We start from the raw sequence: 15,567 nt of genomic DNA on the forward strand, positions 1-15,567 counted from the left end.
CAATTTTGCTAAGTTTCTTATATATAAATTAGTTAGACCATACGTAGTGGAAGACACCCACCCTTGGGTGTTTTGCGTCATGTGGCAATCCAGTCAGTAATGGGACATTACGGGGCGTTTTTCTAAAATGGTATAGTGGGGATGTGGGCATTATGTTAAAAGGGGTGTGATAGAATTTAAATAAAAAAAGCCATCAAAAATTGTTATTGGCCAAACACAAAAGAGATACACTGGCCAACACAAATTGAACATGGCGTGGAAAAAACAACGCCAAAACAAAATTTCTTGACAAAAACGCCATGGGGTTGGTTTGGGGGCGTGGTGGGGCGTTTTTGAAGGCAAAAAACGCCAAAAACTGCTCCACTACGGGTGGTTGTGTAAAACTTTTATCATTATGAATAAATAAAGATAATTCGTCAGTATACTAAAATTTTCAACCACTACTAGTATAGGATATGTTCAAGAGTTAATAAGAAGTACAGGGACTAGTTTGTAATATTGTCATAGTTGTATAAGGATTGTTTTGTAATAGGTCAATAATGTAGGGGCACAATTGTAATAGTTGTAATACCGTTACATTTCTGTTATATAGTTGGGCGGGATCACAACAGATCCTAAGCTTTGATTTGGTATCATCTTCTTCTTCTGTTAATTCTAAATTGAAGCTATCATAATATCTACTAATAGTTTGCATTGATGTGAGGTTTTACACACCAAGCAAATAGAAATAATAATGGTTGTTATTAAAGTTCAAATGCTTCATTAGCAGCAAAAGATTATAATGATTGGATCAACTATAAGGCTATCGCAAGATTACTTTAAAAAATGTTATTCTTTACAGATTTGGTGATGACAAATTTATCTTGTTATATGTTGATCGCATGTTAAGTTAGTGACGATAATTTTATCATGCTATATGATTAAATAGTTGGAAAAAAATAAAATAAAATAAACATATGTTTGGTTTTGATTATTAGTATTTAGCCCTAAACATACATTGAAACACCCCCTCAACCTCGTCATGCGTAGAAACGTGATCGTTTCTTTGGTAAACAGTCAAAAACTCAAAAGTTTGTTGTGATTCAGAGAGTTTTCAAATGGCTCTTCGCGACAAAGATCCCTTACAGGCATCCTCTTCGTACAGGATACAAAGACGCTTTACAATTATGTTGGCAAGGGGTAGAGAACGTGTTGCTATGGACCAATTATGTGAGACCATGTGGCATTGTGACGTTTTGTCCAAATAGAGACTTGAAAATATTCCCCTTTACATGTTTTATCGGTTTATGCAACATTCTCATAACTGAGACGCGTGTTTCCTAGCACAATCACACCCAACGGAGAGGTGCACACAGTGTACCACGATCAAGAAACCTCAAACAGACAGTCTCAAGAGGCATAAAAGTTGAATGTACATTGATTAAACAACATAAACACATAAAAAGTGTCGTTAAAGTCGCACAAAATGAGTCCAACAACCAAATTAAAATAAAATTATAGAATTCTTTATTGGGCATAGAGTCTTTCCCTATTAGGATCAAACCAGAGACCTTATAAAACAGAAACTTACCACACCAATGAGGGGAGTCTGCACTTTTTCTTCTTTCTGAAGAGTCCTTGATGGAAAATGTTCCCTTCATATCTACATAATTCACCTTCATATACATATTCCATAATCCAAATAAACGTTATGAATCCGCATCCTTCCCGTTCACCCCTTGTCTAACGAATTGCCCACGAACCCGAGGTCTCTGTTCTGCCAGCTTCTTCCTGCTCTGGTATCGTACCTTCAGATGAAATAAAAAAAATGTCACCTTTTTATCATAGAGGTTTGGCCAGTTTTGCGACTTTCGTCCAAAGGTTTGTTTTTCCGCATCAAGATCCAAAAGATCTGAAATCTTGCCATTCTCATTCGGCTCGTTTACTCCATCCATTTTTCTCCGTTAAGTCTGGGGTATTTTCGTCTTTTTTGTTAACTTAAAAGGCAATTCGGTCTTTTTCACTTTATGTAAAAAGACCGAATACCGCTGAAAAAGACCGAATTGCCCTTTAAGTCAACAAAAAAAGACGAAAATAGTCAAATACCCCTTACTTAACGGAGAAATATGGATGGAGTTAACGAGCCAAATGAAAATGGTAAGATTTCAAACCTTTTGGATCCAGATGCGGAAAAAGTGAAAAACGAACCTTTGGATGAAAGTCGCAAAACTGGCCAAACCTCAGGGGCGAATATGGCATTTTACTCTAGAATTTAAAAAGGACAAAATGGTCTTTTGCAGAGGCATATGAAAGATACCTTTTTTTCAAAGCATCTTTTTTTCTTCTTTTGGCGGAATTTATTAAGGGCGGCTTCTCTCTGAGCTAATCGGTCTTGATCAACACCACTCGCGCTTCCACTTCCACTTAAATTTCCCGTTTTACCCTTCTCAGCAACTCCATTATCACCTCCTTCAGCTATGACCTTTTCGCCACAACTGCCATTTTCGCCATTACTCTTATTGTTACTTCCACCCGATCCACTTCCATAATTAGCAGCATTTCCTTCAGCCTGTGTAGCCGATTCTTGCTGCTGTTGTGTCTCATGGACATGATGGTGGTGATGGAGGTGGTAGTGGTGGTAATGGTGGCGGACTTGAAACTGTGATGCTGCCTTGTCACCGTCACAAAGACCGGGAACAATTGCTTTGTCATCCAATGCTTTGTTGGTGCTCGAGCCCATATCGTTGTTCTGAGTGCTACTACCGTTAGATCCTAGATTCGGGGCTCCGTTTGAGTTAGATTGTATGTTCGCGGGTTTTGCTGCTTCTGAGCTAATAGTAATGTCTACTGGTGAACAGCTGCCTACGTTTGCGGTTGGAGCTTGATTGGCATTGGATGTCGTGTTATACCTGTATGGAAACGGGGATTAGAATAAAGGTGGCGTTTCGACCCAAATGGGTCGTGATTTGGGTTGTGTTTTATCTCAAATGTGTCAAATAATGTCATTAAAGTATGAGAGTTCATATGTACTTTTCCTTTACTTTTTCAACATTTCCTAATGACTTATTATTAGAAATCATATTTAAAAAAAAATACAAACCACAGCTTTTATTTTATGGCAAATTGGATTTAAATAATCCCAACTCACTATTATTGGCCAATAATAATCCCAACTCATTTAATCACCAATAATAATCCGAACTATTCACTTTTGTTTGTAAAATACTCCCAGTTAAAAAAACACTAACTAGGTTTAAAAATTTCTGACGTGGCAGGTGACGTGGCATGCCACATCAGCAAATTTGCTGACGTGGCAGTTGATGTGGCATTTTGATGACGTGGCATCTGACGTGGCTGTCTACATGGCATTTTTGATGACGTGGCAACTGATGTGGCAGGTGACGTGGCATGCCACATCAGCATTTTTTTAACCTAGTTAGTGTTTTTTTAACTGGGAGTATTTTACAAACAAAAGTGAATAGTTCGGATTATTATTGGTAATTAAATGAGTTGGGATTATTATTGGCCAATAACAGTGAGTTGGGATTATTTAAATCCAATTTGCCTTATTTTATTAAAAAAGGGGTAACTTTGATAAATAGTAACCAAGTTTTAGGATTGTTCTAATCAGGTCACCCTTAATTTTTTTTTTTTTTTTGTTCCAATCAGGTCAGTCAAGTTTACTTTGATGTTTCAATTCTAGATATTTTACCTAACTAGGTCATCAATCAATCCTACATGGCATTTATTTTGGTTTTTTTCTTATAAATATCAACATGGATTTTTTAAAATTGCAAAATATTTTTTAAAAACTGCGAGAAAAAATTAAAAAAATGTGATTTTTTTTATAAAATGGCAAAAAACATGTGTGCAAAAATTTTAAAAAATTATCAAAATTTTTAATTTGCTTTGTTTTATTTCTTTTATTAATTAATTGATTTGATTTCCCTTTTTTCTTTTTTATTAACTGTGTCAGCCTGTTCTTTTTAAAAACTAAATAAATGCCACATAGGATAGTTTACCTGCTATTCAGGTAAACTATATAGGATTAGAACATAAAATAAACTTTAATGATCTAATTAGAACAAAAAGCTTTATGAGTGACCTGATTGAAACACTTCTAAAACTTGGTTACCATTACGTGAAATATTCCCTAAAAAAGTATTAGTTTATATATAGTTTCTTTTGTCAAATACAAACACAGATACATACTTTACTTCTAGTTTGTGCATAATAAAGGTTAAGAAAAACAAGAGAATAAAAATACATATTTTTCCCCTAGATTTGAACATTAAGAAGATATTTAAAATTTATTTTTGAAGGAATATATGTTACTATAGTTTTATCATAGAAAAGAAAAAAAAATGGTGAACTTACCTCTAGACAATATGATCAATGATGAATTTAGTCTTTTCTAAACAAAATAAAAAAATACCTCGAAAAAGCCGAAAGGTCGGACTGTTTTAAAACATTTCGTTTATGGGTGCTGGTATCGGTATCCTCCAAGTCTAGTGGTCTCTTCAAACTGAGTTCAAGGGCAGGTGGGCCCTTGTTATTTAGCGATTCATTTGCTTTAGCAACCATACCGTTATTAACAGATTTGGTTCTTGGTTCACTCGCTTCTTTCAAGTTTGATTCAATTTTTTTTTCTGAATTTCTAGGGGCTCCTATTTCCAAATCTTTCCCTGTTGCAATTTGCATGTGCAATACGTTATAAAGACATTTACCCCAAAAAAAATAAAACAATCATGATATATTTCATTTTAATATCTAGAGTAAAATGCCATTTTCGTCCCTGAGGTTTGGCCAGTTTTGCGACTTTCGTCAAAATGTTTGTTTTTCCCCATCTGGATCCAAAAGGTTGAAAATCTTGCCATTTTCATCCGGCTCGTTAACAAGTATTCAAAATTACCCTTACTAAACAAAAACAATAAGTAAAAAGACGGAAATACCCATGACTTAACGGAGAAAAATGGATAGAGTTAACGAGCTGGATGAAAGTGGCAAGATTTCAAACCTTTTGGATCCAGATGCGGAAAAACAAACATTTGGACGAAAGTTGCAAAACTAGCCAAACCTAAGGGACGAAAATGGCATTTTACTCTAATACCAACATCTAAGTACCAAGTACCCATGGGTTACCTAATTTATCATCCTCTCCAGCATGCTCTCTTGCTGGTCTCGCATGGATAACCTGGGCACACGTGCTATCAGGTGCCCCCGTTAATTGGTCCCACGAATACTTTGTGTTTTCAACTTCAACCGCTTTTTTTGTCCAGGAACTCTATATAACCAAGAATATATATACACATATTAGTGGTCTTACTTTACAGTATTGATGTCTTTCGCCTCGCTTGCGGTATGCGCATATAATGTATATATGTGTGGGTGCTCAGGGGGCAAAAGTGAAAGTGCACTAATTTTAACGTTATTTTACTAATTTCGTGAAAATGACGTTAAAAGAGGGGGGTGGTTAATCATGCATCATGTGGTGGCGTTGATAGCCGAAAGGCAAGGGGTACATGCACTAATCGGCATTTGTCTCGGTTGCTAAGTGTTATGTGCCTTATGTCCAAGGCTTGATGCAAAACTACTATCGAGCGGGGGGTCTCACTCGAAGCAGCCTCTCTATTCCTATGGGGTAGAGGTAAGGCTGTCTACATCTTACCCTCTTCAGACCCTACCTTAGCGTTGCTATTGGTGGGATTTACCGAGTATGATGACTTTACAGTATTGATATCTAATTAAAATATAAAAAGGAATGGTTAGTGTTGGATAAAACCAACCAACTTTCAACATTTTACAGGTCTGGTCCCTCGGCTTTTTGTCTGCAGTGGTTATATAACCTTAACTTTTTGGTGACTAGCTGAAAATGTCATTTTCACCTGTTAAACAAGTTAAATGCTTACGTGGACTCCCGATGTACAAAAATAACATGATAATGATGTTAAAGAAGTTGAGGGATATAACTACTACAAAAAGAAAAGTTAAGGGACTAAACCACTAACATTTTGAAAGTTTTATCCAACATTAACCCATATGGCCTGTAAACGAACCGAACGTTCATGAACTGTTCGCGAACTTGTTCGTCGGGAAGTTAGTTTATTTAATAAATTAACCAGCATGAACACAATTTTTTGTTCATTTAATTAAACGAACGAACATGAACACACTTTATGTTCGTTCATTTATGTTTGTTCGTTTCAATTTAAATACACAAGTAGTTATATTTAATTATTGATATACATATTAAACATAAGAGTAGCTTTCTACCACTTATATAAATATAATTAATTGGTAATTGAGCTTTCTAGTAATAAAAATGGGGTTTCCAATAGAATTTATCGTAATTAATCACTATTTTATAAAAATTACTTTATGTTCGTTCTATGTTTGGTCAACTATGTGCATTTGTGTTCATTTATGTTTGTTCAATTATGTTCATTTGGGTTGTTGATTGTTAGCTAAGTTATGTTCGTTTAAGTTTGTTTGTTTTTGTTCGTTTACGTTCGTGAACTGTTCGTTTAGGTTTTAAACGAACGAACATAAACGAACACGAACATGACCATTTTCTTAATAAACAAACATGAACAAAAAAAATGTGTTCGATTATATGTTAGTTCGTTCAGTTCATCTACACGCCTACGGCCATATATAATTGTTCACCATAAGCATTTAATAGATTCAACATGTCAAAATGGCATTTTCAACGGGTATGAAAAAGAGTAGAGTGAAAACCACTACAAAAAAACAAACCCTCCTACCATAAGATGTAAATGCTTATATTCCCACACAGCCTTCAGTTCTAAATCTTTGTTACATTGTTATTTTCATCCGGTTGCTAGATATTTACCTGAGTGCCACTACCATCATCACTTCCGTCCTTAGCGGTCAGGCCTATGCTCCTGTCATCATCCTCATCGCTGTCATCACTATCGTCATCGGATACTTCAATTCTTCTCGCATTTGTAGGTTTATGAGCACCAACACCACTCTCACTCTCACTACCGCTAGACTGATGAAACAACAAAAAAATAATGCAAAAAAAAAGAAAAAAAAAACTCCTTAGTTTCTTTATACGTTTTGTTTAGAAAATAAAGTAGCACAAACCTGAGGGCAAAGTCAAAAGCATAATAATAACGAAATTAACTCACACTGTGACATTTCCTCCACACATGCTGCCAGAGGTTTTTAAGCTCATTCTTTCGAATGGGTTTGACTAAAAAGTCAACTGCACCTTTGGATAAACAGTTAAAGACTATACCCATAGAGTCATCAGATGACATCACTGCACATGAAATATATTAGGTGTAGCAATTGAACATATAAAGCATAACAGTTTATATATCTTATGAAAACAAGATTGATACTCACTGATCACTGGAATATTTTTGCGGGGCACGAGGTTCATGATCTTGGTCAAAAGGCCTATTCCTGATAGATATGGCATCACTACCTCTGTTAAAACTAGATCGATTTGTTTGTTGAGATCAATCAGTACTTTCCATGCTTCTAAACCGTTTGCTACAGCAGTAACTGCAATGGAGTAACTCATATGTGGTCAATAAATTATGCGAGAATATCGTCGAATGATACTGGTGATTATTAATGGAATACGAATGCAGCTGTTACACAAGTGGAAGATGAAGAAAGTGCGGATCTTTATGCTAAAAAAAGGTTGGCTCTTTTGCTATTATATTAAGATTAAGATGATATAATAATTAAAGCCCATGATCATGCAAACCTTCATCGGTAGGGCTGCAAACGAACCGAACGAACTTAAGGAAATATATGTGTTCACGAACTGGTCATGAACACTTACCAAACGAGATTTATGTCCGTGTTCATTTGTTAAGGAAATGAACGTTTTCGTGTTCGTTTGTTTATTTTAAGTAACCAACGTTCACGAACAAGAACGAACACAAACATACTTATTAAATATTTTATTTGTTGGAATATTGAAGTATTTAAATAAAAGATAAAAACTAAAAACACTAATGAACTATCGAACACATTACTGAACGTTCACGAACATAAATGAACGAGCGCGGCCTCTATTCGTGTTCGTTCATTTAACTAACCGTACGAAATTTCTTGTTCTTGTTTGTGTTCGTTCGTTTAATAAACAATAAACGAACGAACACAAACAAACTTCCCGTCCCGCCAACGGTTCACAAACTGTTCGCTAAAACTTCCGGTTTGTTTGCAGCCCTATTTATTGGCCAAAATGTCAACCCCTCATGTAATACACACTTTCTATTCGTTACATTTCTTTGTCTTTTGATGTGTGTTCTTGTAAGTTGGCCATTTGGATCTCCCATGTAAACTATGTTTTTGTCTCATTCATGTTTAGTATACAGGCATGCCATGTTTCATGCTATTCTTACAGAGCTAACCTTATAAATAAACTATATAATTTCCTAATTAATGGTTTCAAGTGGCATGTTCTAATTACCTCACTAAAATCAACAGCATCACATAACAAACATCAAATAAGGCTATTAAACAAAGAAGTAAAATGCTATTTTCGTCCCTGAGGTTTGGCCTGTGACTTTCGTCCAAAGGTTTGTTTTTCCGCATCTGGAACCAAAAGGTCTGAAATCTTGCCATTTTCATTAGGCTCGTTAATTCCATTTTTCTCCGTTAAGTCAGGGGTACTTTCGTCTTTTTTGTTAACTTAAAGAGCAATTCGGTCTTTTTCAGGGGTATTCGATCTTTTTACGTAAAGTAAAAAAGACCTAGTTGCCATTTAAGTTAGCAAAAAAGACGGAAATACCTCTGACTTAACGGAGATAAATGGATGGGGTTAACGAGCCGGATGAAAATGGCAAGAATTCAAACCTTTTGGATCCAGATGCAAAAAAACAAACCTTTGGACGAAAGTCGCAAAACTTGGCAAACCTCATGGACGAAAATGGAATTTTGCTCTAAACAAAGTGTCAAAAGAACGCCCTTTTCTAGGATTTTCTTGTACTGTCAGCATGTGTAAGTTTGTTGACCACTAAAAAAGTAAGCATTCAACAATATAATAGCTACGGAGTACAGACCTTCATAGCTGCAATTACGTAACAGGGCACTGACAACTTGTCGAGTTGAGTCATCATCTTCCACAAGCAAAACTTTGAGGGACCTAAGAGGCAGAAACCTCTCCCACTGAATCACAGGCCCTTGAGGTTGCTGCTGCTGCTGTCGTTTAACAGCATCCTGTGATTTGACCAACTCTATTTTCCTACCACCGTTTACATCGCCATTAACCCTTGACTCATCTTCCTCAGACACTATCTGACCATTAAATGCAGCTCCATCTCTCACTTCCTTCAGCTCCTTTCGGTTATGGTGATTGAGTTCTGCAGAACTGTACGTTGCCGGGACACTAGTGCTCGCCCCAACACTCCTCATCAACCAGATTCAAACGAAACAATTAAGAATACAGTGCACGTCTGCCACAGCAAAAATAATTCTTTCTTCGAAGAGAAGTGGCACATAACTTTGTCTCCAAGGAATAAAACTGCCGGTTACCGTATCCTACATAGATTGAAAAAAAAAATGGTTAAATACTTAACAAATTCATGTTTTAAACCGTCAACAACTAACTGCTTCAATTTTTCAAAACTTCTACATAAGCAGGATTAACCACACCATCATTCAATATAAACATCTACACAAATCCACCAAATACACATATTTCCACACAACAACAACAACCGTACCCAGTAAATCCCACCAATGGCAAAGCAATTCGTAAGGTCTGGGGAGGGTGAGATGTAGGCAAACGTTACCCCTATCCATGTGGATAGAGAGGCTGCTTCCAGAGAGAACCCCGGCTCAAAAATAGACAATATGCAAACAAACCAAACTAGAAATATAACAATGGCACATAAACATAAGAGGTGGTGACAGAATAGCATAGTAAAAGTGGAAATAGATAAATTTCCACACAGATCTTGTCTAAATTACACCGGCATAATTTCAACAAATCATTAAACAAATGAACACTAAATTAACCTAACAAAATCACACAAAACCTCATCATACGATTTCACTAACTAAATTAGCCAGATTCACTTACATTTACACGAATAACCGATTTTCTACTATAGCTGAAATACTCAAATTCAGTCAAATCATCTACTAATCAGTAACTGTATACTCAAATTGTGAAAATAACTCATAAACTTTACACCAAACCCTAAAAATATATAAAACATACTGTACCCATAAATAACTCAATATAAACCTACACAAATCCACCAAATATATATATCTCCACACAGATCTTATCTAAATTACACCGGCATATTATCAACAAACTGACACTAAATTAACCTAACAAAATCACACAGAACCTCATCATATCCTTTCATTTAACTTAATTAACCAGAAACACTTAAATTAACGCGAATAACCGGTCTTCTACTAAATCTGTAGCACCCAAATTCTGAAAATAACTCAGAAACTATACACCAAACCCTAAGAATCTATGAAAACATATTAAATCCATACATAACTCAATATAAACCTACAAAATCCACCAAATATACATATATCCATCTTATCTAAATTACACGACATATTTTCAACAAATCATTAACAAAATCACACAAAACCTCATCATATGCTTTCATTTAACTTAATTAGCCAGAAACACTTACATTTATACGAATAAGGGAGATATGAAATACCCAAATTTACTCATATCGTCTGCTTATCAGCAACTATATACTCAAATTCTGATTATAACTCAGAAATTCTAGACCAAACCCTAACAATCTATAAAACATACGAAATCCATACGTAACTCAATATAAACCTGCACAATCCACCAAACTTACATATATCTCCACACAGATCTTATCTAAACTACACCGGCATATTTTCAACAAATCCTCAAACAAATTAACACTAAATTAACCTAACAAAATCATACAAAACCTCATCATATGTATTCATTTAACTCAATTAACCAGAAACACTTACATTCACCGAATAACAGAGATATGAAATACTCAAATTCAGTCAAATCATCTGCTCATCCGCAAGAAATAACTCAGAAACTTTAGACCAAACCCTAAACATCTGAAATATCAACCTTCACAAATCCACCTAACATACATATATATCCACACATATCTTATCTAAATTACACCGGCATATATTCAACAGATCACTAAACAAATTAACATATTAACCTAACAAAATCACACAAAACCTCATCATATCCTATCATTTAACTTAATTAGCCAGAAACACTTACATTTAAGCGAATAATACGCAGATAACGGAGAACTGTATGCTCAAACTCTGAAAAATATAGCTGAAACACTCAAATTCGGTCAAATCATCTGCTAACAAGCAACTGTAAACTCAAATTCTGAAAAATAATCAACAGAATTCAACAAAAACGTCACAAATTATCGTCAATTGAATCGTATTCAGATGAAGAGTAAATCTAGGGTTCGTAAAAGGACGTTTTACAACACACAGAAGCGTTTTCGATCTACTGGTTCATAGAACACGATGATATTATATTCTTTGTGATGACGTGGAGGTAGTGAGGGCCAATAATGTGCCATGTCATCGTACACGTCAGCGTACATGTAGGAATTTGGGTGGTGACGTGGATAAGGGGATCAATATACGGGCAGAGATGAAGTTGGGGCGGATTGCGGATCTTTAAAGATCCGATTTGAAAGGACACGTGGTGCGTTGTGAGACAAGTTAAAGGTTTTTGTTGACGTGGAAAGACGGAAGTGCCCTTGGGAAATTTTGTTGTGACGAGATTGCCCTTGACATGTCAGCAAGAAAATATCTGGGGAAGCTTGACTATGGTGTAGCCGGTATAGGGGAAGTGCGGTACAGCCTGACCAGTAAGATGGTGGCACGTATCGGCAAACGTTTCTAGCTTTTAAAAATGTTATGTTAATATTTTATATGGTTATTTTTTATTATTGATTTGTATTTGATTAAGTCGTTAAAAAGTTGTTTTTGAAAAATCGATTATTAAATGTAGTTAATAATAATCTTAAGGGTAATCTATCTTATTCTAATAAATAAAGATCTTGGGTTGCTACCTGGCACCCTTGACAATCCACAAATTTGGAGGGAAAATTTTCTAGAATTTTTACATTTTTTTATTTAATAATCTAATTATTATCTCAACATTCATTAAATCAATTCCTAAAAATAAGGTAAATTGTTGGCAGCCATTATTCACATCTATTCTTTACGTCATTTTAGGAGTTCATATTAATATTACACATAAATAAAAAAATCCGTAAACCATATTCTGTAAAGCATATTCCTTTGACCTTTTCTATTCTTCAGTAAACTTTATCATAATCTTAATTTTAATATGTTAATATATTGTGTTCCACACAATACCCGTAGCAAAAAAGTAGTTCGAACAAAAAAATATTTTTATACATTCTAAAATTTTAATTTTAATATACATAAATCTCACAATACCCCTATCAAAAATTAAAATTTTAATTTTAATAATATACCTTTTCTATTCTTCAGAGCATCTTCCCCTTTGACTCCCCACTTCCCATTTAATGGCATTCTTAATTGGACAGTTAGGGCCAACAATCACTCCTCAATCATAAATGTAATAGTAAAATTGAATCCTGCGGTCGACTTCTTCGGATTAAGGTGTTCCTATTTTTCATCGATTTTGGTTACAGATACATTTCAATTTTCAAATTCAAATCCACATTCTTCAGCTTTTAATCCCGCTAATGGAGTTATATATATGTGATCGGTGTTACTATCTAATTCTCCACTGCATACGATTTCTCTCAATTGCGAGTATTAGCTTCAATTTCAGGTTAGTTTTTTATTTTATTTTATTAGCTTTCAGATCTTCTTTTATTTTCGTTCGTACTGTGATACAATCGTGTATGATAATTTGGTTCACCAACTGTTTGATAATATTCTCAAGTGAACAGTATTGCATGTTGTGGTAGTTCGGCTTTTGATTTGTCCCCCATGAATTTCCCCCTACCACATTTGTTTCTGTAATCTAAGAGTGCTCGTCTTATTGTATTTTGCAGTAGAGGTTGTTTACAGTTAGAGCGTATAAGCTCTATGTTCGTGGCATATAATGACATTAGTAAATCATATGTTTCGTTCTTATCATATGTTCAACTGCTTACAAATTGGTTTACATACTACACTTTTGGTCCAAAAGATTCCATTCTTCGTGTTGTTTGGGAAGTTGATATAATTCGACACAAGAACGTTACTGTCATATTATTTGGTAGGGTGGTTAATGTGTATTCATGAATCACTGATAACAAGCTAAAAGTTAAAATCGATGTGATTTCAGGTTTTTATAGTTTTTAGATTTATGGTTGTTGTTGGTACAATCATTTTGAATTTGTGTTTCTTATTGGTATGATTATTCAACCCGTGATACAATTTTATGAATTTTATCGTTTTATTGTCCAACATGCTTCATTAATTTACTTTTTTTAACATCCACAGTTCAATGGCTTTAAATAAAGTTACTCTCATGATCAGTGACCTTGATGTGTTACTCGAAAGCTACAAACTCAAAAGCTAAAAGTCGGGATTCCCGTTATGCTGCTAAGAAATATTGATCAGAAAAGTGGTTTATGTAATGGATCTAGACTGCAGGTGTTGTCATTGGGTAATCGTGTTATAGAATCGCGAATCATATCTGGAAGTAACATTGGCCATCGTATTTATATTCCAAGAATGAGTTTGACACCTTCAGACAAAAGAATTCCTTTCAAGTTTCGAAGAAGACAATTTCCGCTTGCTGTATGTTTTGCAATGACAATAAATAAGAGTCAAGGGCAGTCACTGTCAAAGGTTGGTTTGTTTCAGAGACAACCAGTTTTCACACATGGTCAATTGTATGTTGCGTTATCCAGAGTCAAAAGTAGAGAAGAGTTAAGGTTATTAATTTTAGATAAAGATGGTAAAGTTACCAACAAAACAACAAATGTTGTATACAAAGAATTCTTTCGAGATTTGTAAGTTATAGGTGTTACCATTACTTTTTTATCTTATTCCTTTTTTAATAGAAGTTTTTATTTATGCCAATTTTGAGTTGTATCTAATCTCATAATTTTGTTTTACATTCCCAAAATTTAATACTTTTAGTTTATGTTTGTTATTGGTACGATCCTTTTAAATTTATGTTTGTTATTTCTATGACCATTCAACTTGCGTTACAATTTTATTAATTTTATCATTTTTGTTGTTCAATCCGTGTAATACACGGGTTACTAACCTAGTTGTTTAATATAACACTTTGCTTAATTATTAATGTTACTTTTTTAGGGTAAAACTACAAAGATTAAACTTTATTTTTATGTTTTTTTTTTACATTTTAATCGTTTATACATGTAAAATAATGAAGTAGATTTGTCAGGTTCCTGCAAAAATGACATTTTTTTTGAGAAATGTGAGAAGACATAAGAATTAACATGTAGGCATCATGTTTTGACTTAGGAATGATATTTTTTGTTGTTTTGAGAAGAAAAACACCGAGCATAACATTCTAAGATACAATGCAATGAATTCTAGGCTTAAAACTTAAAACATCATGCTAAGTAATGTGTTTTAAGTGTTAAATAGTGTGTTTTAGTTGTGTTTTAAATTTAAATTTTATACCTAGAATACATTGTATTGTGTTTTAAATTGTTATTTTGGTGTTTTTCTTGCCAATACAACCCAAAACATCATGTCTAAGTCCAAAATACAATGTCTACATATTAATTCTTGTACCTTCTCACACTTCTTACAAAAAAAAAATCCTTTTTTGGAACCTCACCCTATATATGTTTGTGTGCGCGCGCACGCTTGTATGTGTGAAATATCATAATCATAAAATCTCTTGATCGTAAATAAACATTTATATATTGCTTTAGATGCTTTATATGTTTCTGTTTTACTAAGTTATCTTTTTCATCATCTTCTTTGTTTTCTTGGTAACATCTTTATATATATATATATATATATATATATATATATATATATATATATATATATGGTTAGGATCATGTGAGAAGCACTATGCTAATTGAGAAACTTGAGAGACATTCTGGACCACACATTTTCTCTAAGCTTTTCGTAATATACACATATGTATAGTTTAAAATTGACTATATACATATGTGTATAATTCAAGATTTGACAATATACATATATGTATATAGTCAGTTTTAAACTATACATATGTGTATATTACGAAAAGCTTAGGAAAATGTGTGGTCCAGAATGTTTCTCAAGTTTCTCAAATAGGGTGGACTTCTTTTAGGATCCATACCCTATATATATATAGGATAAAGATCCGTTAGGAACCACCCTTTATTGCGAGAACCGCGAGAACCAGTGTGAACACATGGCAAAATTGTAATTATGTGATATTCATTACAAAACACGCGCCCCTCTTCTCACCACTTTGTTCACGATCTACAGCTTTTAACTATTAGGGTTTCATTCATCAGATTAGATTGTTGTATACATTGACGACGACGACCGACGGTGTCCACGCAACTCACCGGAGTTCACGGCGGCGACATCCGGGCACGGCGTTTCCGGCGGCATTCACAACGA

The 15,567-nt window shown here is 34.4% G+C and overlaps 1 protein-coding gene across 1 annotated transcript; it reads right to left on the bottom strand.

Moving 5' to 3' along the window:
* Positions 1-1,395: 1,395 nt before the first annotated feature.
* LOC110868813 (two-component response regulator-like PRR73) lies at positions 1,396-11,617 on the bottom strand. The gene is made up of 9 exons (XM_022118076.2): positions 11,234-11,617; positions 9,027-9,504; positions 7,354-7,515; positions 7,134-7,267; positions 6,833-6,994; positions 5,122-5,263; positions 4,415-4,664; positions 2,297-2,888; positions 1,396-1,787 (listed from the first exon to the last, which is right to left on the bottom strand). The coding sequence occupies exons 2-9, from the start codon at positions 9,376-9,378 to the stop codon at positions 1,689-1,691; spliced, it is 1,893 nt and encodes a 630-aa protein (XP_021973768.1). The 5' UTR covers positions 9,379-9,504; positions 11,234-11,617; the 3' UTR covers positions 1,396-1,688.
* Positions 11,618-15,567: the final 3,950 nt, after the last annotated feature.

The sequence above is a fragment of the Helianthus annuus genome, chromosome 7, assembly GCF_002127325.2.
Source record: "Helianthus annuus cultivar XRQ/B chromosome 7, HanXRQr2.0-SUNRISE, whole genome shotgun sequence".
In the NCBI taxonomy this organism is placed as follows: Eukaryota; Viridiplantae; Streptophyta; class Magnoliopsida; order Asterales; family Asteraceae; genus Helianthus; species Helianthus annuus.